The 22,389-nt window shown below is 44.0% G+C and overlaps 1 protein-coding gene across 3 annotated transcripts in view; it reads left to right on the top strand.

The window, feature by feature from the left end:
• ARID5B (AT-rich interaction domain 5B) overlaps window positions 1–22,389 on the top strand; it is a 116,543-nt gene that overhangs the window by 57,383 nt on the left and 36,771 nt on the right. For all 3 annotated transcript variants that reach the window (XM_083843938.1, XM_083843939.1, XM_083843937.1), the window contains one exon: window positions 20,912–21,024. In XM_083843938.1, the coding sequence (XP_083700064.1) occupies window positions 20,912–21,024 (113 nt within the window). The remainder of the gene's footprint in view (window positions 1–20,911; window positions 21,025–22,389) is intronic.

Below are 22,389 nucleotides of genomic sequence, written 5' to 3' on the forward strand. Positions count from 1 at the left end.
GTGCAGAAAGTAAACAAGGCAATAATATCCTACTATTTTCTTCTGGCTTTAAAAACCATTACTGTATTAATGTCAAATCATTTGTAGCATCTGTGTCAGTAAAGGCTAGGTTGTGCTGGATCATTACACATTCATTATTACACAATAAAACAAACCTTCCTAAAATTTGCTCTTTGTTCTCCTCACCAGTCTGCATCCACCGTGAGCAGTGGCCGGTGTCAGAGCCTGACCTGGCAGAGTGCTCCTCTGCTGTGGTCTGCGTGGGCTCTGCCTGTTCTTTGGTGGGCAGCTCAGCTCAGGGAGGATGGGAACTGGTCCATTTTAGGCTACTTCAGTAATTTCTACAAAGGACTAGCTCCTCAGCTGAAATATAGCTGGAAATGTAACCCAATAGCATCCATTTAAAGAAGCTGTTAAACACTGCAAGATCATGTGCAGACTTAAGGTACCAACTTCATGAGCCTTCCTTGTTGGGTCCTTCAGATATCTCGTCACCTTTTTGTGCAATAGCCTTAAAGAGTGCGTTAATTAAAAAGCAGGTGTTAGCAACAAGTGAGTAATAGAAAAAGAGGAATTTAGTTGAAATCAGCAGTTTCAGTCCCCAGAAAGGGTAGGAGAATTTGTGAAAAGGCTAATAGTGACCATCCTGCTAACATGGGTGACATTCACAGAACTGCTGCTGCTTCAACAGAAAGGTACTGTGCATCCTTCTAGCTCTGTCATCACCCTCCTGTGCTTCATTTGGGATTTGCAACTGTAGTAAAAGAAGTTAACCTCCCAGTGAAAACAGTTCTTTGCCATGGGGTGGCATGTTTACTTTAAGTAGGTGTTGATGATTCTACTTCTCACTTCGTTGATTAAATAAGTCACTTCGTTTTCATCTTTCAAGCCTTTCTAACCTCAGCTGAATTTCAGGCGAGCCTGTGTCTCTTGACATACTTGCACAGAAGTAGAGCACAAGTTTGAAAAACAAAATATTATTCCCAGGGTATTTAGCACCTATTCATTCAGAATACCATGTTCAAAATCAGCAGTACAGTTGCCCTTATTCCTTTATACATCCTGATTTTGCGATGAACCACAGTCGTTTGACTGATTTGCCAAAAAAAAAAAAAGGATGGATCTTTAGGGTTTTTGGTGTTGGCCGTTTTGAAAGTCACCCTGTAATTAAGCTGGATATACGTACATTGTGAATGTTTAGTTATGATAGAGATGGGTTTGTTATTAAAAAAAAAAAAAAAAAAGGAAAAATTACCTAGCTGCAAATCCTTGCAATTGTTTAGTTTAGAAGTTTAAGTCAATTTATGGAAGTCTGTGTTTACTGTCTTCAGAGCTTGATCATGACATTGGAATGTATTTTGGAAAAAAAGACCCTATAAAATGAAATCCACATTTACGGGTAGGGAGCACAGAGCACTTAGGATCAGCAGTGAGACTGGAGTATCTCTTTGAAGTGTAGCAAAGAGGAAAACTTGCCAGTGCCATTTTGGGTTTGGAAGGTAGTGAATTGATACACTCAGTAAGTTCTAACACTGGAACAGCCAATAGACCCAACGCCGTTAATTTCATGGTGAAAACGTGGACCACGATATCCCAAGGACAGCAGTTGGAAGATAAAACTAGATCTGAAGCACGTCATTTAAAATAAAACTTTATTATAAAGTCAGGTCTCCTAAGATACTTCTTTTGTGCTGCGCTGTGAGTAATCGCCATGACTCATCTAGCCTCTGACATACTGCAGCCATCAACATTCCCAGCCACGAGTGTTGCCCTTTATAAAGGAAATATCCTATTTTTGGTATGGCAATGTCCTCAGTTTTAAAGAATTTTCCTCTTTTAAAGTGCTCAGACAATTAATGCCTCATGCATGTATTCAACAATAGTTGCCTAGCAACCATCAGAAATATTCGGGAGAGCAAAGGGAGCCGAGATGAATGAGCAGCCACGTCGGCGCCCATGTCAGGTGAGCTGGGAAGGTGCTAGGGTTGCGCTGCCTGCTGGGGTCTAAGCCTGAACGCCCGTGAGTGGGGGCAGCCCCAGTGCCACGCACACCAGCTCCAGCCCGCCCCTGAGGCAGGAGCAGAGGGGAGCTAAGGGGGGCAGTCCCGCGGCCAGATGCAGTTACGGGAGGGCTTCCACAGTTCCACAAGCCTAAACCAAAACAATACGGAGAAAGCAGCTAAAATAAATTATAGAAAATAAACAAACCCTGCTTAATTGCTGGGGAAATTTTGCCACCTTGTGTTCCATCCCACCTGCAACTAAAGGTCCCATTTTGCTGAGCGGAGATTTTCAGGCCCAGGTCTAACCACAACACGCCCAGCGTGACAGACTTGACACTGGCCCTTCTCTTGCACCACCGCCCGATTCCCAGTTTTTCTAGCATTTGAGTTGTGGCATAACTTACCTCACATGAGATTTTTCTCACTCTTCCAAGGCAGGTCCATTTCTTTGGACTGGAAGATGCCATTTGAATAAAATGGAAATCTTTCCCCCAGTAGCTCCCCACAGCCACTATGTTTCTGTTTTGGTTTTGGTCTTTTTTTGGTCTTTTTTATTTCTTTTTCTTTTTTCTTGTCCATCAAAACAGTTGAAGTGAAATCTTTGACGTAGGGCTGGAATGACTGAACCTATCAGGCCGAGCTGAAAGCCTCCTCTGGGGACCACTGGGCAGCAGGGTTTCAGGCGAGCACCGCAGCGATGCTGGCGTGCTGGTCCCTTCTGGCTGTGTGGCAGCAGCGGGGTGCTCAGCACATGGGGCGAGGCAAGCTGGGGTGCGGTTCAGAGGGATACAGGGTAATGTCAGAACGCTCCGAGACAAAGGTTTGATTTGTTGAGGTATTTTCAGTTGGTTTCATTCCATCAGGAATGTTAAAGCTGAGGAGCCTGATAGTTGCCTGTTAGTGTTGCTCAGAGCTCTTTTGACTGCCTGTCCCAATTAGGACAAAATGATCAAATTCTGGCATTTTCCTGTTGGATAGAAAATCGTATTTTTGACCATCTCAACTTCAAAGGTAAAGGTTAAGAGAAAGACTGTGATCTCCATTCCACTCATGTAAATCTGCAGGAGGCAATTATTCGGGATTGACAGTGATGTGATTTAGATCAGAATCTGTCGTTGAAGCTTTTGGGGGTTTGCTGCTACACCCCTTGACTTCTGTGCCACTTGGCTGCCGACTCTTTGCTTCTGGTATGTATTGTTGTTATTTGCATGTGGAAGTGCCTCAGGGGCCCCACATAAAACATTGGTTCACTAGCTTTAGTGTTTTTTTTAGATTAGACGTTAAAATGTTGAAATCAAAATATGTAGGGGGTGGTAGGGAAGTAGCAGATACACAATGGTAATCTGAATAATGTGATTTTTGAGGTTGATATCTTGTGACTTATAGCTGAAAAATATCACTTATGTATCTTGGAGGTCTGAGGCTTTTGCTCTTTGTGATAATAAAAGGCATTTATTTCTGGCCTTGATGGTGGATGAGATATCAAACTTAAAATATGCCATGATCCTATAGTCTGGTAGTTCTTTCTGGCACTGGTCAGTGACTAAATATAGCCAGTTTTGAACTGCTGTGATAAACCTGGAAATAATGTTCAGCAGAAAATTCTCAGACAATTCCATAGACAAATGCGGAATATGAAATGACTTTTCTGGATCGCATCTGGTTTGTACTGTGTATGCTTTTGTGCCCTCTCATGCCCATGTTTTCCAACTGCTATCTTACAAAATGTTCCGTGGTACAGCTAAACGTTAACTGAAGCATCTCAGTGGTTCATGTTCGTTCATGCTAAAGCAACGAGTAACATAAAGGGTTTTTAAACCCCAGCTATTTCACACATTCCTTCTGGCTTTGTAAACCCTTTTTGCCTTGTTTTTACAAAAAGAAGGTGCATTTAACACACACACACACACACACACACACACACACGTGTGTGTTTCCAAAATCACTGATTGTCTTCAAACAAACATAGTCCAGGAACATGCAGATTCTTGCATTGTATTATGGGATTAGTGGTATTCATCTGTCATGCATAATGTGAAGGTGATACTCAGACAGGGAAAAGAATCTAACATCTCCTTTTTGAAATGATTTTTTTTTCTTGAGATAGTCCCTTTCTTTTCTTTTTTTAATCTTATACGTACTTCTAACAGGCAATGTTTAATTTCAAGATGGTGTCTTTGCTAGAAAGATAATCAAATGTAATGTCTTCCACAACCTCTTCATATGCATGACTGCATAAAGCTTGTGTAACAGTTTATTATTATAAAATTAGTATAGCATAGCATAGAGCAAACCGGGCCCCTGGCCAGATGAACTAGACAATGAATAGTTATATAAGGTTTTGAAGCACATGTATTAGAACACAAGCGCCCTGTATTTTCTTCTCAATTGTCTGCTGTTTGTTAATGTTTCCCTTTCAACGTGATTGCATCTCAATTTAATAGCACTTGCCATTTCAGGGTTTACTGTGCCAGCACTCACATGGTTACATCCCCTCTGTGCTACAAAGCCTGCATGTGTATTAAAACTGAACTAGGCAAGGTTAGCTAATGGGTACTTCGAGGGATATGCACTTACAGAATTAAGTGATGTATGTAATTGTTAATTTTGTGTTAACAAGTTTGAAAAATGTGTTTCACCAATAATTGTAATGCTCCGTTCTGTGCAAAGTGTGACATTTTAATTCTTGTTGAACAGTTTCCTACCTCTACTCTGTGTTTTCATGGCAGGGTATTATTTTGCAATCAAGATAAAAGCATTATTTATTAAAGTTCAAAAATATTACATTACTGGAAATTTTAAGCTGCAGATCAATCTCCTGTTTCATAAAAGCATTTCATTGATTTTTTTTTTAATTGCTCTTTGAATTAAACTTAAGTTCCACATTATGGATTGCATATGATTCCAGAAGCAGAGGGATTTTTTTAGTGGAGACGTGATACTGTTTTTAAGGAAATAATGTACCTGTCACAGAGCTGTGGGAAAAGCTTGCATTTGGCATATGCATCGTTGGTACTGTCAGATCCCAGCCTGCTGCATTTTTGGCACAGGGAGACCATTGACTTGGGCTGTGGGAAACCTACATTCAGCACTATCAGTCCTTGTGTCTTTTTCTGTGCGTCCAAAAACTTGTTAGAGAGTTTGCATCCTTGGGAGTCGAGTAACAACAGCTCGGTGCTTTCAGGGGTGCAGGACAGCCTGTCCCAGCAAGAGGGTGCTTGTTGGCTCTGCTTGCAGCCGCTCAGGAGTCACCACCTGGGAGAGCTGCCACACGCACCTGGGCTGGCAGTGCTGCTTTTCGTGGCTTTCTGCGCATAGTCCAAGGAGCCCAAAAGCCTGGCTTCCCCTCTCCCCACTACTTCTGTCCTCCCGAGTCTCCCTTCCTCATTTCACCTCTTTCTCCCCATCGCCACCCGTCCTGTGTGTGCCACCGGCATAACTCCACTCCCTCTTGACAGCCGTTAGTGGTTCATCCACGACATTGCAGATGGGATGCCCACCTAATATTCCCTCTGGCAGAGATTAAATTAATTCCTTCATCCCTTGTAGGCCTAACTACAAAACTGCAGAAAGCAAGGCTCGTGCTTTCCACCCATCCAGCCCTTCTGGCTCGTCCCAGCAGCGGAGCTGGGCCCCGCGCACTTTCTGGTCGCCAAACAGCGAGGGAAGGCAGCTGAGGAGGGGAGACCGCAGCCGTCCCCCACCGAGCGAGGGGCGGCTGCGGCTGCCATTTGGCTCCCAGGAATAAAATTGTCTCATTTGCCAGTAAAGATAAAGAAAGGGCAGGGAGGGAGGAGCGTAATAGGCTCAAAACACAATAAAAATAGCAAAGGAAACAAACAGTTTCTGCCTAATTCGAAACCAACCGATCTCCATGGTGATTGCAACAAATGTGTGCTGTGTTTGGCTTTTAGTGGAGACAAAGGTTAGAAATAGGAGTTCACACACTGTGTTACGAGATTTGGTTGAACGGAGAAGTAAAAGGGTTGGTACCTTCACGGCCATTGGAGTGGCCATGTGAAGGTGCCCAGGGGAAACCGGGGAATAACCTCCTTGAAAATCCAATGGATTTGGGTGTCCTCTTTCCTCATGCATCTCCAGAAAAATTGGGCTTTATAAATTACCTTGAATTTTTGCTTTCAACAATTCTGTTCTGTGGAAAGAAGAGTCTGTCAGGCTGTGGCTTCAGACAAAAATAGCACGGTGGAAGAGCTTCAGAAAAGAGGCAGTAAATGTGAAACCTTAGATAAATAATAGGACTAATATACTTGCCACAGTAAATAATAGGACTGTAACTCCCCAAAGGTCTTGATTGACATTGTCTCAAAGTAACTCCTTATGTGAAATAGAAGCCTGAGATAAAATTTCAGCCTTAATTTACAGATATTTGAGACAGAGGGAGAAGGGAGTGCATTAATCCTTACCAAAGAAGAAATTCCTGTTCATGGTAGCCTGAAATACTGTCATGTGATGAGTCAGAAAATTTTTATTGTTCACGTCTTCAGAGGTCAGGGATACTGAGCTCTGGCATGCAGACTGGTCAGATAGCATTTGCAAACAGACACTTCTGCTTTTGCTGAGGCTGTGGGCACGGAAAGCTTCCTGTTTGCAATAGGTCTGCATCAGTTTTTCTTTTTAAAACAAGGATTTTAAAGGGAAAAAGATTGCACTTTTGAAATCCTCAGTCATAATGAAAAGATCTCCAGAGGCAGCTGATGAAGACATTCAGAGTGAGTGTTACGCAGCACCAAGATTTAGAGTTTCTTGAGTAAATATTGACCAGTTTGACCTTTGCTTCTCCTCAGTCAATATTTATCTCTTGGGACAATGAATCTTCATATTCACCTTAGCTGAAGTCCAGATCTACATAATAGTGTACTTGGAAATCTAGGAGAGGTGCTGGTTTGTCTTGGAGCTACTTTTATCTGTTTAAAATTAGATATACAGAAGCTTTGGCCATTCATGTCACTTTGTCAGGTTTCCTAAACAAAGCTAAATCGGGTCACGTCTGGTCGGGAGGCTTCTAGGAAAAACCTAGATCCTGCAGCAGTCGGCACAGGCGTATCTGGGAGCGGAGCAGTCCTTTTATTGGAAGTGAGATGAGGATTCCCATGCAGTGTGAAAGCCCTTCCAGATGCTATCAGGAGGAGGGGACTGACCAAGATTAGTCAATAAAATTCTTGCTGTGTATTTCATGAGGCAGAGAAAAGAAGTTTTCTGAACCTCCCACAGTCTTCCAGCAGCCTAATCCCACAAAACCCATCACGTATTGTGCGGAAAGGAAGAGAAGGCTCAGCCCAAGAGACCGGTGTGCAGGCAAGGTGGGTCCCACTGGTCCCCCAAGATGTGGCTCTTGCAGACAGGGCAATTGCTGGGCTCCTGGGCTGCGCCCTTGGGAGCAGGCAGGTGGAGGTGGCCTTCGGCCGGCACAGACAGGCAGCATGTTACACATACCTGGGTATGCACACCAAATGGTTTGTCTTCTCGAACGTTCTTTTTTTTTTTCCCCCGGTTATGCTTTTTGAATTGCCATATGCAGTTCTTGTGATATTTCAGTCTTGTCAAATTAGGCAGAGAAAACCTGACAATTAACTCAGGATACATAACAAATAAAGTAATGTTTGGCATTTTTACTGTGCAATCAGTCAGTAATATTACAGGTGGCCTGTAAGTTACAAAAAAAAACTAGCTTGTTTTTGTAATCCTCTAACTATCAGAGGTATTTGTTTGGGGAAAAGGCATTGAGAAAGAAAAGAATTTTAAAATTGCACAATTGCAGCTGAAAACAACAGAGCAGGCAACGTCACGCGTTTCTGAAGAGCACGCCGCTTAGTTTTATAGTAACAGTATTTTAAGAATGCTGACGGTACACAGGAAAGAAGTGAATAATTCCTATTGCAAAACCCTGGTGGTTTGGTATATTCAAACTGCTAAGGCTTAATCAGCCCTGGATTTCTGTTAGGAAAAACAGGACATTATAAAAAAAAAAAAAAAAAGCTTGCTGAAGCAGTAGTGATTTATCAAAGCAGCATTCAAATAAAATACAGGTTTGGCATCCTCACTTAGGATAGGCTGGAAAATGCATTTATGTTTTCAGGTACCTTTTTTTCCTGATTGACTTGTTTTAATACCGGTGTTATTTACATTTCAGGGATGGGCCTGTATTATGCAGGAAATTGTCCAAACCCCTACAGCTGTATTTTAAATTGAAATGATTTTTTTTTTTATGAAGTGATTGTGCAGACTTAATTTAGTAATCTATTATTAAATTTATAGTTCCAGGCTGCACAAAGCCTTTATATAGCACAAAAGCGGGCCCACGCGAAGACCTGCGCTATATATACACCTGGTTCCGAGCGGCAAATCCCCCACATGTGTTGCCCATTTCCAGAAACAAATAAACTGCCGCTTTGGAAAACTCGCCTTCTCTTCCTTATTAGGGAATCGTGCGGGGCTCGGTGCGAGCGCAGCCCGCTCCCCCGGCTCTCGCCCCCTATTTTTAGCCGTGAGGGGCTCGCCGGGGCCGGGCCCGGGGCCGCTGACGGGGCCGCGGCGGTGGCGGGCGGGCGGCGCCAGGGGGCGGCTGCGAGCCCCTCAGCGCGGCCCCCTCGGCCCGGGCCCACCGGCGGCAGGGAGCGGGCCCGGCGAAGCTGTGAGGGAAAAGGCTGGCCCGCGGGCGGCTTTTGCCCAAATAAGGATTTTTTTTGTAGGCCCGTCCGTTAGATGCTGATCGACTGGCAGTCGGTCATGAGTTAACGGCGCCGGGTGTGCCTGCCGGGCGGCACCACGCAGCTCGGCCGGAGAGGCGAGGCGGCTGTAATCAGCCACATGGAACACGGGGACGTGTGTAAAGTGTGCAGTGGGCCCTCCGCCGGGCTCACGCCGGTGGGTTCCTAAGAACCGGCACTGGCTACGAGGGAGCGTTGCACAACCGTCGTCGTGCTCCGTTCAAACCCTGCCCTGCTCCGATGGATTAACGAGCGCAGCCCCACTTCATTTGGGCTGCCCTGAGCGCTAAGGGCTGCGGCGGGGGCGTGGAGCGGAGATGGGCTCGCTCCGGGCTGTGTTCACATCTGGGACCGTTGCACCGAGTCCCCTGGGTTTGCGCACATTGAACCCTGGCCAGATGATGTTACCGGCAGGACCTTAAAACCACCGTCCTCCAGGTGTTTTGATGGACACAGAAATTCCCCTTTTACTAGTGCAAATTTTTGGAGTTACCACCGCTGCATTTTACTGGTGAAAAGCGCAGATTCCCTCCTGCTCAGCGTCCTGTCCCATCCCATCCCGTCCTGTCCCATCCCACCCCAGCGCTCTTCAGGTGGGTGTAGGACCCAGAGCACGCGGTGCAGAGCGACGGCTTTGTCTCAAGCTCCGTGTGGGAGCAGCGTTGCTTCTCATCCTCCTTCCCACTGCCCGCACTATGACAGGGTGTCCTCACAGGCAGCAGCTTTTGGACATTGCCAAACTGCTGCTGTTGGAGCTGGTGGCAACACGGAGATGTGAACGGGAGCAGGGCTTAGGCTATTGCTCCTGTTCTGCCTCCACCTGACTCCGTGTGTAGTCTCCACTGCAGTGGATGTTTCATGTAGGCATCAAGGAGGGAGCTGGCACAGATCCTGTGCGTCACTTTGCTTATATCTTCATGCGGGTTGGTTGCACCTAACAAGGAATGATTGCAGTACGGTACAATGATAAGGTGGGAAGAAAAGAGAAAAAAAATATAGAATACTTACACTAAGAAAAAAATTATATTGGTTTCTTACATAATCCACTACAAATCAGAAGTGCAAGAGATTTAAATAATGTATTTGCCATTTTAATGTTTTGTGCGTTTGGATGATCATAGCCTCCTACCTGCTGTTGTCATTCCCCAAAGCAAGATCTCAGGAAAGCATCCATTTTATGCGTTTCGTATGAATTTCTGCCTGTTTACGCAGTGTCCATCCTTTACCAGTCAATTAGACCATCTAATCTGACTATCTGCGCGGATAGCATCAGCTACATAGCTATTGTATTTCCGAGGTATGTAGGTCACGTCTCCATTGGGCACTGCTGACTCTGCTAGACAGCAATTTAACAAACACTCGCTTTTGCAGGAGAGAAAAGGAAATATTGCTAGGAAAGACGTCTTAACATTTGCTGTGTGCTCTTATTTGCCTTGTATTTTCGAACGTAGTCTAATGGGGAGTCTACCTTGTGTGTTCTGCAGAGTTGCGATGAGGTTGGCTGACTTGCATGGGTTTGCTGTGCGTTCTCCCTTGCTGCTGTGTTTGTACTGCTTTTGTCTTGGCTATTATATAATCTGTTTGTACCTGCTCGTTCTTCCTTCACTTTACTTTTTTTTTTTTTAACCCAGACTATCCTGGGAAATGAGACATGTGCTACTTGCGTGCTGCTGTTACCCTCCTGCAGAAACCAAGCCCCCTGTCTGCAGCCTCCCAGGGGTGGCCTCTGGGTGCGGAGGCCATGAAGGCTGGAGGCTGGCTGCAGGTTTCTGAGGGAAAGTGAAACCGGAGGAAACCGTGGCCAGTCCTGTGATGCTGCCCAAACGCGGTGTGTTTCATGATGAGATAGGACAATTTCTTTGTTCAGGGCTTGAATGCTCCTTCCCCTTAGTCACAAACAGAATCATGCTGGCTCGGTTCAGTTCGACACTTAACACTGGCTCAGCCTCAAAGATATGAATGGCCCCAGAAGTCATCAGAGGTCTGGGCATGCTCCAGGTCTTTACAAGTTAGACATGTACTTTGCTGAATCAAGACTGTGGCTCTTCAAGCTCCTTGTCCTGAATAGCACAGTACTTTACTGTATTTGTTCGTATAATCTTGGAGTTTCTCACCAAACAAACCCCTGAGTCATCCAGTCTGGTATGAACCAAGTAGTGGCTCATCAGCCAAAATTACCAGCAAGTGCTTTCATCCAGTTCACCACCTTTTTTCCGAAGGAGAAGGGAGACAGCTGTTTGAGCAAGGAGCAGGGCCAGACAGCTGGATGCCTGCCGAGGCTGTCCTGCAGCAGCCAGGATCTGGCCCTCGGCCTGCCTGAGGCAGGACACCCAGCTCTGGCCGGGTGTCTGTCAGAGACCCTCCAAGTGCGCGCATTTCTCCTGCGTGGTGCCCCCAGCATGCAGCTGGCTCAGGCTTTTCCTGGAAGGTCTTCCAGAAGCTGATGGTGCACGTGCCCCAGCATACTGGCATCAGCTCTCGTGCGTCGACTCCAGTGCCTCGGTGTGTGTCACTACACCTCCTGCTTTCTGAGTACCAGCTTTTTCTCCTCTTCAGGGCTCTCACATTACCTCACAAAGTCATTTCTCAGTCATTTTTGCTGAAACCCAGCACAGGTTGAGCTTTTTGGGTGTCCCCCCAGGGTGGCAGGCCCTTGTGCCACAGCATCTTCCCACCACAGTACATTGGGCTTCCAGTTTGAGGCAGCCCGTGAAATGCCACCCTTGGGTCTGTCAGTGTCACCTGGGGTCCTTGCTCACGGGTTTATGCTGGAGCAGTACTGGGGAGAGTTGGTTTTCTTTAGCCTCAGTGTCAGCATTGTGCCAGTCCTGGTGTCACGGAGAACATTACTGTCTGGGACCTTGTATTTATTTCACTGAAGAAAATGCTGAATATCATCAAGTCTAACAGCAACCCCTGCGGAATCCTACCAGAAATATTTTCATTTGATAGAAATTCCCTGCTGATGCCTGTGTTTAGATCTATCATTTAACCAGTTACTAATCTTTTTAATGTATGCTAGAGTAAAATTATGTGGTGTTATTTTTTAATCAAAGTGTTATCTAGTGTTAAATCAATTGCCTTGCCAAAATGCAGGTAAGTTCCCCGCGTGCTGCTAGCTTCTCTAATCAAGCTTGCAGTTTCAAAGTATAAAATAAGGTGCTTTGTTTGTTTTCTTTTTTTGTTGTTTTAAGATCTGGTTTATGTAAAACCAAGTCAATTGACTGACTTTAATTATATTCTTTTGCAAGCATATCATCTGGCTTCTTTGCAAATATGGAACAAATATTTACCAAACACCTCTGCCTCTTTTTGAATCATTAATAACAATTCTGTCATCTGTAGCCAGTAATAGGCGTACTCTGGATTATTTTTTTTTAATTATTATTATTTAGATTTGCTACGAGGACTACTTGAATGTCACATGTTTGTCAGGCATAGATTTTTTCTCTGAAGTCTTCATCTTCCCTTTTCATTTTGCCATACTTCACAATATTGAACATCTGCATAGATTTGTCAAAAAAAAAACAACACCCTTTTCCCTTTTTTTTTTTTTAACCCAAATTAGTCAGCAGGATGAAACAAAGCCCTTACAGCAGAAGTCTTAATTAACTTCCAGCCATGCTGAAATGAAGAAAATGAGACTCCAAGCCTTGTCCTGAATCTCGTCACAGTCTTCCATGGAAACTAAAAACATTCCGGTTTGGGCATAATTAGCCAACCTGGTATTTGCAATGCCTCTAACTTTACTGTTAAAAACAATACCGGTCTGACCCATAATCCATGAAAAATACCACCTTTTTGCTTTTTTCAGAGATTGTCTGGTCAGGAGGGGGGTCAAAACAACAGTCTGCAGCAAGTCATATGTCTCCACATTAATCCACACAAGGAAGTGTCTGTTTCAGTTATTTCCAAATGAGGAATGTTTTCTTTAGAGAGGTAGCAAATTGATTTTCCCCACATGGAGCATGGGATATCTCATTTCCAAAACAAAACTTTGAGAAATGGCTACACAAGTCCTCTTTCTCCACACGGGTTAGAGAGCGGTGTGGATCCTTAGCGTTGTGTTGTTTGTGACCGCACGGTACTCCAGGTCAGTTCTGACATGTTCAGTTATACATCCACGGAGCAGAGGAGTTGCAGAAAGGAATAAACAAGTGTTTGGATTTAGAAAAAAGTCTAGTAAAAACAGCTTTAATATTCAAATTGTTTTATGTGCAGCTTGTGTAGGCAAGAGGTGTGTGTTTGTGGAGGGGGTGGGTGACCTCCAGAGGTCAAGAACATTAATTCTTGGTAGGTGTTCATCTCTCACTACCGTGGGTGTTCTTGGGAGCCTGTAGAGAGTATCCCCCAACTCAGTCAATAGTTTTGTTCCCTAAACAAAGGGCTGGGGTATTTTAGCCTAGTCCGATCCTTTCCTTTATTTTCTAGCTACGTTAAAATTCTGACTCTTTGATGCAACACTACATTGGTTGCAACGTGCTTGTCCCCACCAGTGCTGCTCTGTGTGCCAGGGCTATGCATGCCCCAGGCCTTATGCACCGAATGCTGTTTCCAGGAGGCAGCAGCTTTTAAATAAACTTTAGGGGGTGAAAAGAAAACAAATGAAATAAAAGATCCTGAACTTGGGATTCAGAAAGGAGAATGAGGTGAAGGAAACAAAGAGGCAGAGGAGACGAGGAAATTAAGGAAGCAGCTGAGACTCCAGAACAGTATGCAAGATTAGCTAACCTTTGGACAGTTATTGAGACTGTACTTAAGTCTAGCAATATGCTTTTCTGAACTTTCAGATATTGCAGAATGCCAGAAGCCCCCTAGAGGGGTAAGTGTTAAAACCATTAAAACTGTTAACTTTCTATTCATTACATTTTAAAAGGTGCAACATGTAAGCATGTTTTTCAGCCAAGAGCTAACTTTTGCCAGGCTGTTCTAGGGATGTCCTCAGCAACCAGCTATTTGCCACCTGCCAGCAGGGATGGTTGGTTCATGGATGAGCTGGAGATCTGGGACTGTGCTTCTCACTGTGGCTTTGATGGCCAGGCACCTCCTATGCCACCTCCAGCTTTTGTTTGGCACCCAACTTATGAATAACTCTGTGATCTGACACGTCCTGCTGTTTCCACCTGCCTAAGCGGGAAAGTCTCCTAGTCTGCTCTGTGTCTGCAGCTGAGGGCCAAGCCTACTGGTATTGCAGTTTGTGTGTGTGTGCGTGTGTTTGTGTGAGGGAGAGAGAGAGAAAGCTGAAAAATATAAGAACTGGCACAGTGCAAAAGGATTCTGCAAGGAGATGTTCTGTGGGGTGCCTGACACCTCACAGAAGGAGAGGGGAGACTGTTGATGCACTTAGCAGGTGTGCTACAGCTTGTCTCATGGGAGCACAATTCTCTTGTGTAACCAGCACCCCAGTGCATCTCTGTTTATTAACTTCTCCTTGCACCCTCCAGTGCTCCACCCTAATTCCAGCATTGTGATTATCTCCCTCATGCTTAGGGCTGACCTGGCTGTATAGGCCCACCGTAGGTGTAGACCCGTATCTTCCCCTGGACCTTCTATACTGATGACCCTGGACAGTTTTACAAGCTTGAGCTTTTTTTGGTTTGTCATACTCTTGTAGTTGGCAAAAGTACTTTTACTCCTTCTCTTCATCTTTCCACGGGAGAGAAAAATGGTCACAAAACCACACTGCCAAGCAGATTCTGGCTGCAGTTAAGTTGTACGGCCATTAGCAATGCTGAGCAGCTATCCTGGTAAACGCCTCAGCAAAATACCATGGTGGCCTAGCTCACCTACTCCTTTCTCTTTTTCTCCTGCTTTTGGAATGTTTCTGAGAAATTGGAGTACCAGCAAACAAGAATCAGAAGTTGTATCTGGAAATACTTATGCAGGTCAGAGAGGCCTGGAAAAGGTGAGAACTTTGATCCTAGATGTTATGGTTGCTTAGATGTTCTCTGGAGTAAGTAATGCGGAATGAGCAAGGAAAAGGTACATGTTTTAGGCATGAGTACAGGGCTGTTTACTTACATTTGCTGAGCAGCCAACAAGGTCCAAGGTTATTTTGGACTCGGCATGAGTAAGTGATCCAGGTATGACAAATGAGGTAATGCATTCCAGGCTCATTAAAACCTCTTGGCTACACCACTGATTTTGACAAAGTGCCAACATAGCTTGACCTCAGCTGTGTGAAGGCCACTGTTTTTTTTAACACCCTCCCTATAACAACACATCTCTAGCATCAAAGCATGTGCATCTAGAGAACAATGTTATGAGAACAACTGAACTTCCAATGATAATCAGACTCCCTAAAAATAAACATATATACAGTTCCATTGTAACTAACCTGCCAGGTTACCCCAAAGCCATGGTCATTATTACTTGACTTGCTTGTGTACCCCAGGGTGCCTATGCATACATAACACTTTGCATTCTCAGGATGGACATGGCTCAAGTAAGACTGGCTAAATAACAGGGAAGATGATATCTCCACCTCTCTTATCTGCTTCCTGGGGATGCAGGTATTAAAAAAGGCTAATGGATTTACTGTCTTCTGATGGTGCTCTACACTCTTCCACCATATGTGGTGTTTAATCATGGCTGACGTGGGCATCTCCCATGGATCTCATTCTTTGCCTGCCCAGAACTTGGCATCTCCATGTTTAACCCAGAGCTGGGAGTTGCACTAGTCAGGGAGGCTTGGAAATGCTCCTGTTTCCCCCGTCCTACTGAGCAGACAGGATATCTAAAGGCTGGGGAGCTGAAGGCCTTGTGGCAGAAGAGCAGTGGCCACAACATTGCAGTTTTTCGGAGTGGGGCAGCGTTGGAGCTGTCTCCCTGTACTCACCTTCTGGCCCTCTCCCAGTCACCTACTGAATCCTGGTGCAGACACAGGCTGGTGAGAGTGCTCGAGGGGAGGATGTAATTTTTGAGCAGTGATGCTCTACGACGGCTTCATGAGCACAGAGAACCTCCAGCTTCTAGGAAACACATAGCAGGCCTGAGCAGCGTTAATCATGAGCTCCTGTCTTTCCCCTGTGGGTCTCTTGGTTTGTGCCTTCTACTGAGTTTATCTCCAACACTCAGACTTGACTTCTCTCCTGGGGGTGGCCCTGGGCTGCCTGTGTTTGGTTCTGGTGCTCTGCAGGCAGCTCACAAGAACAAGCTTTGGGCTTCTAGATTGCTGGGTCAGCATCTTCCTGGGGTAAATTTAGGTCAGCAAAGGTTTGCCAGTCTCCATCTACAGGTAATTTAATTCTCTGTGCTGTGCATAACATGGGGTTTGCATTTAACCTATCAGGTGTGTCAGTTTGTAATAAAAACGTGTGGGACGTGGCTGGTGTTTTGGTACTGCAGAGTTTAATCACAGTTTGGGGAGGAGGAGGCAAGGAACTACTACAGTTACATTATATCAGGTACAAAACTTTTTTTTCTTTTAAAGGCAGGCATATGCGTGAGAGTGAGGATTTGGCACGGAGGAGAAGGTGGCAGCTTACGAACCTCAGCTTTCCTTTCACTCCTGCCCTGTGAAGAGCAGGGCTGTGTGCTCTTACTTTTGCTCATGTGTGGGTAGAAAAGGAGTTTCTAGTCAGTCTCAAGGGGCATTTGGAAGGAGTTCAGCACAGCTGTAGCCCGAAAAAGTTGTTTCCCTTACTCTTGGCTTTTTCTATCTGGCTATTAGTCCTCCTCATCCTCTCGCTCCAGGGAGACCATGTGTAGGGGAATAAACGATACAATACAGGTAGGAGGGTTTGGCTGCCTCCTCCTGCAGCTTACCTGGGTACCTGGGAGGCTCGCCGCACATGGATGTGGCTGGATGTCACCCAGGTGGGCACAGGAGGAGAGTGATTTGAACCCAGAGCCTCCAGCCACGCAGTAAAGAGGAGCTGGCTGGTGGCACAGCTCCAGCATCGTCCCCTTCTCTCCCTCTCCTCTGGCACAGCCATAAGCTCTTCCCTCTTCTCTCTTTGCCTGTCCAGCCTCTGCATCCCACTCAGTCACAAGTTAACCTGACTGCAAGCAGCAGTTTGGGTGACTTGCGGTGGCTACCTGTTTCCAGACAACATCCAGGGACCGTTTCAGACATGCAAGAGGAAACAACATTACTGTCTCTGGGCAGGGCCCATTAAATAATTTTCATTTCCCTGGGAATTCACAGCTGATATGGCAATAAGACGTATTCCAGAATGGGAAGAGTTGTCAAGATATGGTTGTCATCGTGGCTTGTGTAAGTGTTGATATTCATGACATACACGTTTCACACACTTTCACTTAATCAGAAGCACAAGACTTTTACCGAGTAGTGGTTAGCTGAAAAACAAAGTCCACACCACAAGCATCCTACTTAATAATCAACCCTTTTGTTCTTTACTGTTAGAAACACTTGCGGTTGAATTAGGTCTTCATTCACCTTGAATTCTTATTTGATTCCATGTAAAAACCCGTGGCACGGCCCCAGCTTCCTCTGCAAGAAGTAGGCAGTGCTGCAGGTGGTGGTGGTTTCATTGTGGGGCCAGCCGGGTGATGGGCTCCGAGGAGCAGGTTTAAGTGGCACCAGCCTGATCCACTGTGCAGGGAAACAAAGCAGCAGTGCTGATACGAAACTGGCAGCAGGGGAGAGCTGAAGCAGTCCCTCAGAGCTCCTTGTGGCGGGTAAAGGTGGCTGGCTCACCAGTGACGTGTGTGAAGCTCACCAGCTCTTATGCTCCTCCGCCTCGCTCCTGTGCAGCACACGGAGCGCTCCTTCTAACGCTGGGCGTTTTGTGGCTGGGTGTGTTTCACCTGGTCATACCTGGAGGGTTTGCCAGGACTCAGCAGCTGAAGTCACTTTCCATGCTGTGCTCTTGATTGCTGTTGCATCAACAGATTTTGTAAGGAAGATAATTTCATGTGCATTGCCGTTTTCTGAGTGAACCTGCCTTCTGGGTTGACTGGCAACCTGGGAAGAAGGTCCTTGAGTCAGCAAGGATCCTTTGAATCATGCACTAAGTAGAGGCAAAAAAATTTCCCAGCAGCACAAGGGTCCTGGTGGACATTTCAGTAACCCAGTTTTCCCCTCTTTGAGAAACATCAGGAAGCACAAAGAAAGGAAAAAAGACACGAATTTGCAAAAGTGACCGTCAAACGTACAGGAAGAGAAGTCTGTTACTTGCACTGGTAGTGTATCATCCCTCTTGTGCTCCTGTTCAAGGCATTTTGCCTGAAGAGGTGGCAAATAAATGCAAATGTTTTTCTGCACTTATTTATTCAATTTTTTTACTTTAATTCACTTTGCTTTAATTCTCACCTTCTGGGAACATACGAGCTACCAGTTCTCACTGGCACAAATGCTTTCAGGAAATGAATTTGAAAGCCATATGCGCAAACATGTAAAAAAATTGAATTGTTTCAGATATTCTCAGGTATTGATGCCATAAGTCCCTCTCCAAACAGAAAGCAGAAAAAAACAAAGGATATTCCCTTTACTATCCAGTCCGTATTCAACATCCAATGTTATCAGGAAAGCTGACAGAGATTAAGCCACAACATGTTCATAAAATTGCTTTAAAATAATTATGAATAAGAAATTCAAGAAATCTGCAGTGTGCTCATGAATATGTCATAAATGAAACAAAAAAAAATAAAAAAAAATTAAAACGTGCCTTGTTGTAAATTATTTGTTCAGTCCTTGTCATGTTTTCTTGCTCAAGAGAACAAAATGGATCTAGCTGAAATATAAATAATCTTCGAATAATGCATTTATTTATAATGATTTAGGGAGCAAATGTTAATGGATTTGTTTCAAGTGCGACTGGAGCTATTTCAAATGTTTTCTTTTATGGAGTAGATATTAGAGGCAAGGGCCTTCTCTTTTGGTATTAACTCCAATGGCTGCTTTTTCGTTAATTGTGTGCCTGATGTGGAGCAGCCCAAAGCGACGCGCGGTGCTCCAAGCACTCCCTGCCGCAGTGCCTCGGCAACTGGGGGAGCACAAAAACCCGCCGTGGTAATGGTCTCGTGCCAGTTTGGCCGTCGAGGGCTCCAACGCAAACAGTGTTTGTATGCAAGCTCGATATACCTGGAATTTAGTAACAAATGCCTTTTTGCTTTTAAGGCTTTTAGCAAAACATTAGGAGTGCTTTATAGTGCGATACAAAGTACAGTGCCAAAACTCAGGATAACAAGTATGTTTGGAAAACATTGAGCCTTGAACTACTTTCTTTACTTAAAAAAAAAATAAAAATAAAGAAGAAAGTAATTCATGTTTGGTCCACATTGAACCACTCTCCCACTGCCGGTTGGGCTGTGTCAGGGACCCGTTCGAAGGCTGGGCGACATTTCCACACGTGCGCCAGGGTGCAGCACATGGAGGAACCATTGCTATCATTCGAGTGCCCTTCCAAGCAAGGTATGAGCGCTGCGACCGGCCGTCGGCAAGGCCGCACAGCTCATGTGTGGGCCATGTGCGAGCAGCCAGCCCCAGCATGGTGTCAGTGGCGGGGACAGCAACCTGGGCCCCGAGCCCTCAGTGCCTGCCCCGGCCCCAGAGCCGCTCGCCCGCTGGTGGGAGCGATGGAGCGGCCGGGGGCAAGCAGGGCGAGTGGCGGCGGTGCGCGGCCGGTGTCAGAGCAACACCCACGGCGCGCCGAGGCTCCCCGTGGCGGGGGGTGCAGTCGCATGCTGTAGCATTCATGAGTACAGATAGGAATCAGGCAGATGTTTGTCAGCTGGAATGGGTAATAATTTCTTTATCTCTTTGTTTGATTTTGCATGCTAGCCTCACATGACAATTTCAAAATTGCTTTCTGCAGTACTTTTCAATAAGCAGAATGAGCTTGGCTGGAGATAGATGGAGATGTTTCTGTTGGGAGATAAACATATTTTTATACATACACAAATAGGGACTCGCAGACGTACACGTACATATATTTACTCTGTGTCAGTGCTAGGGGAAGAAAGGATGAGTCTTCTGGACTTTTTGGTTTTAAACCCATGACTTTTATTTTTCTCAGAGCAGACCACATATGACACTGTTATTCAAACTATAAAATCAAATTAGCACCCTTTATTGTGTTGGCAAACTAATTAAAATGTAAAATGTCCTGAAACCACTGGCTTACTGTGTGACAAATGTAAGATTAGAAACAATTAGAAGGCACTCAAGAGGTTTGTGGTGTTCAGATTTCTGACATTGTTCTAATCATCCCTTTAAGTAATGAAAACAATGGTTACCTAGAAATTAAAGGTTTAAAGGAAATTATCTTCTTCAGTACAGTCATTAGTTAATGATTGTTTATCACTTTAAATGTTGCCATAGTAGTTGGAGGCTGATTTTTAAATTTGAAAGCAGGCAGGACACTTAATAATGAACAAACATCTGCTTCATCTCTTATTTCTATATGTGGTCATAATTTATATTGTAATATCATGATTGAAAGATGAATCTGATATTTTTTTATGATGATCCATATCCCATTCTTAGTGTGGCTCAGCATGGCCAGGATTTAGTCACTGTGTTATTTCAGAGCTGTTTTATCTTAAAAATTGGACAAAACTGAAAGTGATTCATGTTAATTTATACGTGTGGTATGTAACCCTTATGAAACAATCAATCACTTATTTCAGTACTTGTCAACTTCTAGAGCTAGTTGTTACGTTTTTTGATCCATTTCAGGACTCAGGGGTAATTTAAAAAAAAAAAAAAACTTTTTTAGAAGAACTTTGACAAGAATGACAGGGTATATAAACATTTCTTGGAGCTGTAAGGAATTTCAATATTTCAGAACATTTCCAAAAACAGATGTTTCCCAAAGTTGGAAATAGTAGTTAGTCCTCTTACTTAAAGATTGAAAATATTAAATGGAGCAGGCTGATTAATGCAAAGTTACCTATTAATATTCTATTTTCTTCTTTTTTGTACCATGGAGAAATATTCGTGCTTTCTCTCCCAGTCCCTCAGAGACCAGTGTTTGACTTTGTATTAATTAGTTACGTGAAAGTAGAATAGATTAGCCTTGGAGAATATGATATAGAAACGTATAGTGTGTCAAGATGTAACCCATGGAGGACGGGAATCTCGTAGTAAGCATTTACTGTAGACAGATGTGTACGTTTCTGTGACTGATTGTAGTGGAATTATTTATTATGCTTTCAGCTGTTAAGAATCCAGTATAAGACAATGTACTCAAATTGTTCTCCATTAATTTTCAGCGCCAAATCTTAAAGGCAGACCGCGCAAAAAGAAGCCTTGCCCACAAAGAAGAGATTCATTAAATGGCATTAAGGATTCCAACAATAATTCTGAAAGCAAAGCTGTTGCCAAGGTAAATCACTTAATAATATTCTTTTCAGTACATTCTCCTTTTTTTAGGTACAGCCTTGCCTTTGTTTCCCAGCACGCTGTTTTGAATTTAGAATGTAACTTATTTTCTTGGGGAGATAAATGTAATTTTTTTTCAACAGTTTTATTCTTCACGTTAAATCATGTCTGTGTTCAAAGTTACCAGTAACTATAATCGCCTAACAACCTAATGCTATCAGCGTGTTGGTAACTGGTAGTGCTTAAGCTTTCTTGGCATCCACTGTTAGTTTTCACATTCTGTGACACACAAACATAGTTTGTGACAGTATCTTCAAATTAAAAATAAACCAGGGAGCAGCTCACCCTGTTACAATGCACTTCTAAATATAAGTTTGAAGATAAACAGAGTATGAAACAAGAGCTGCTTAAATAATGGTTTCTAAGAAGCACATACAAATGAGATTACCCTGATGTTATGATCTTGACTTTTAAAAAAAAGGGGGGGGGGGGGGGCAGTACAAACGTTTAACAAAAGAAAAAAAGACTGTTTCTTTAATACTTGGTGCTGAGCTGCGTATTCATTCCAAGGTTCAGTGTACGGAGCCTTCTGTATTTACTGCAGTGCTTAGCCTATACTGCTGGTAAAAAATTGGATCGTTGGTTTGTGTTTATAGGCTTATCTCTTAGGTATTTGGGGGTTTGTGTCTTTTCCTTAAAGCTACTTTAAAAATTGAGCTTCTATAGTGTAATACACATCCTATTTTCTCTGTTGTTTGTGTGGTTTTAAATAAGAATTTGATTTTCTCTTAAAAAAAAGTAGCAAAAATGTCTTCTTTCAAGATGATTTAATTTGAAACTGGAAGATGCAAAGATGGAAAATTACTTAGAGCAATACTTTTAGATTTTTATCTATGACAGAACTTTGTCACTGTGATACTTTTGAGCCCTTGCTAAACATGTTTGCATAGACTGAATGTTTAGGCCAACTCCTCCTAAGTCCATTGTTTCACTAAATTAGATGGATGTGTATCTGGAAAATGCTTCCATTGTTGTGACCATCTCCGTAGGAAATACAGTGAATCTATAGATCCATTTACGTTCGTATTGTTATAGTCTGTGAATGTCCTGGGAGATTAGGAGGTTAAAGAGGTCAAGTGGAAGTGTTCTGCTCTGGGTTTCTCATAGGAAGGCAAATTAAATTCCACCTCCTCCTCCTCCCTAGGAGTTCAGTTAAAATTGTGCCTTCTGTTGATGACGATAAAAGAGGCTGAAGTTCATGATGAAGCTCTGCCCTTAAGTCACTGTTTCTCTTCTCTTTGTGCCCTATTGTGCTCAGTTGGAGGCTGTACTATCGTATTAGACAGGCGTGGTAAAAGGCGATGGAGCC

The sequence above is a fragment of the Anser anser genome (assembly GCF_964211835.1).
Source record: "Anser anser genome assembly, chromosome: 7".
NCBI classification, from domain to species: domain Eukaryota; kingdom Metazoa; phylum Chordata; class Aves; order Anseriformes; family Anatidae; genus Anser; species Anser anser.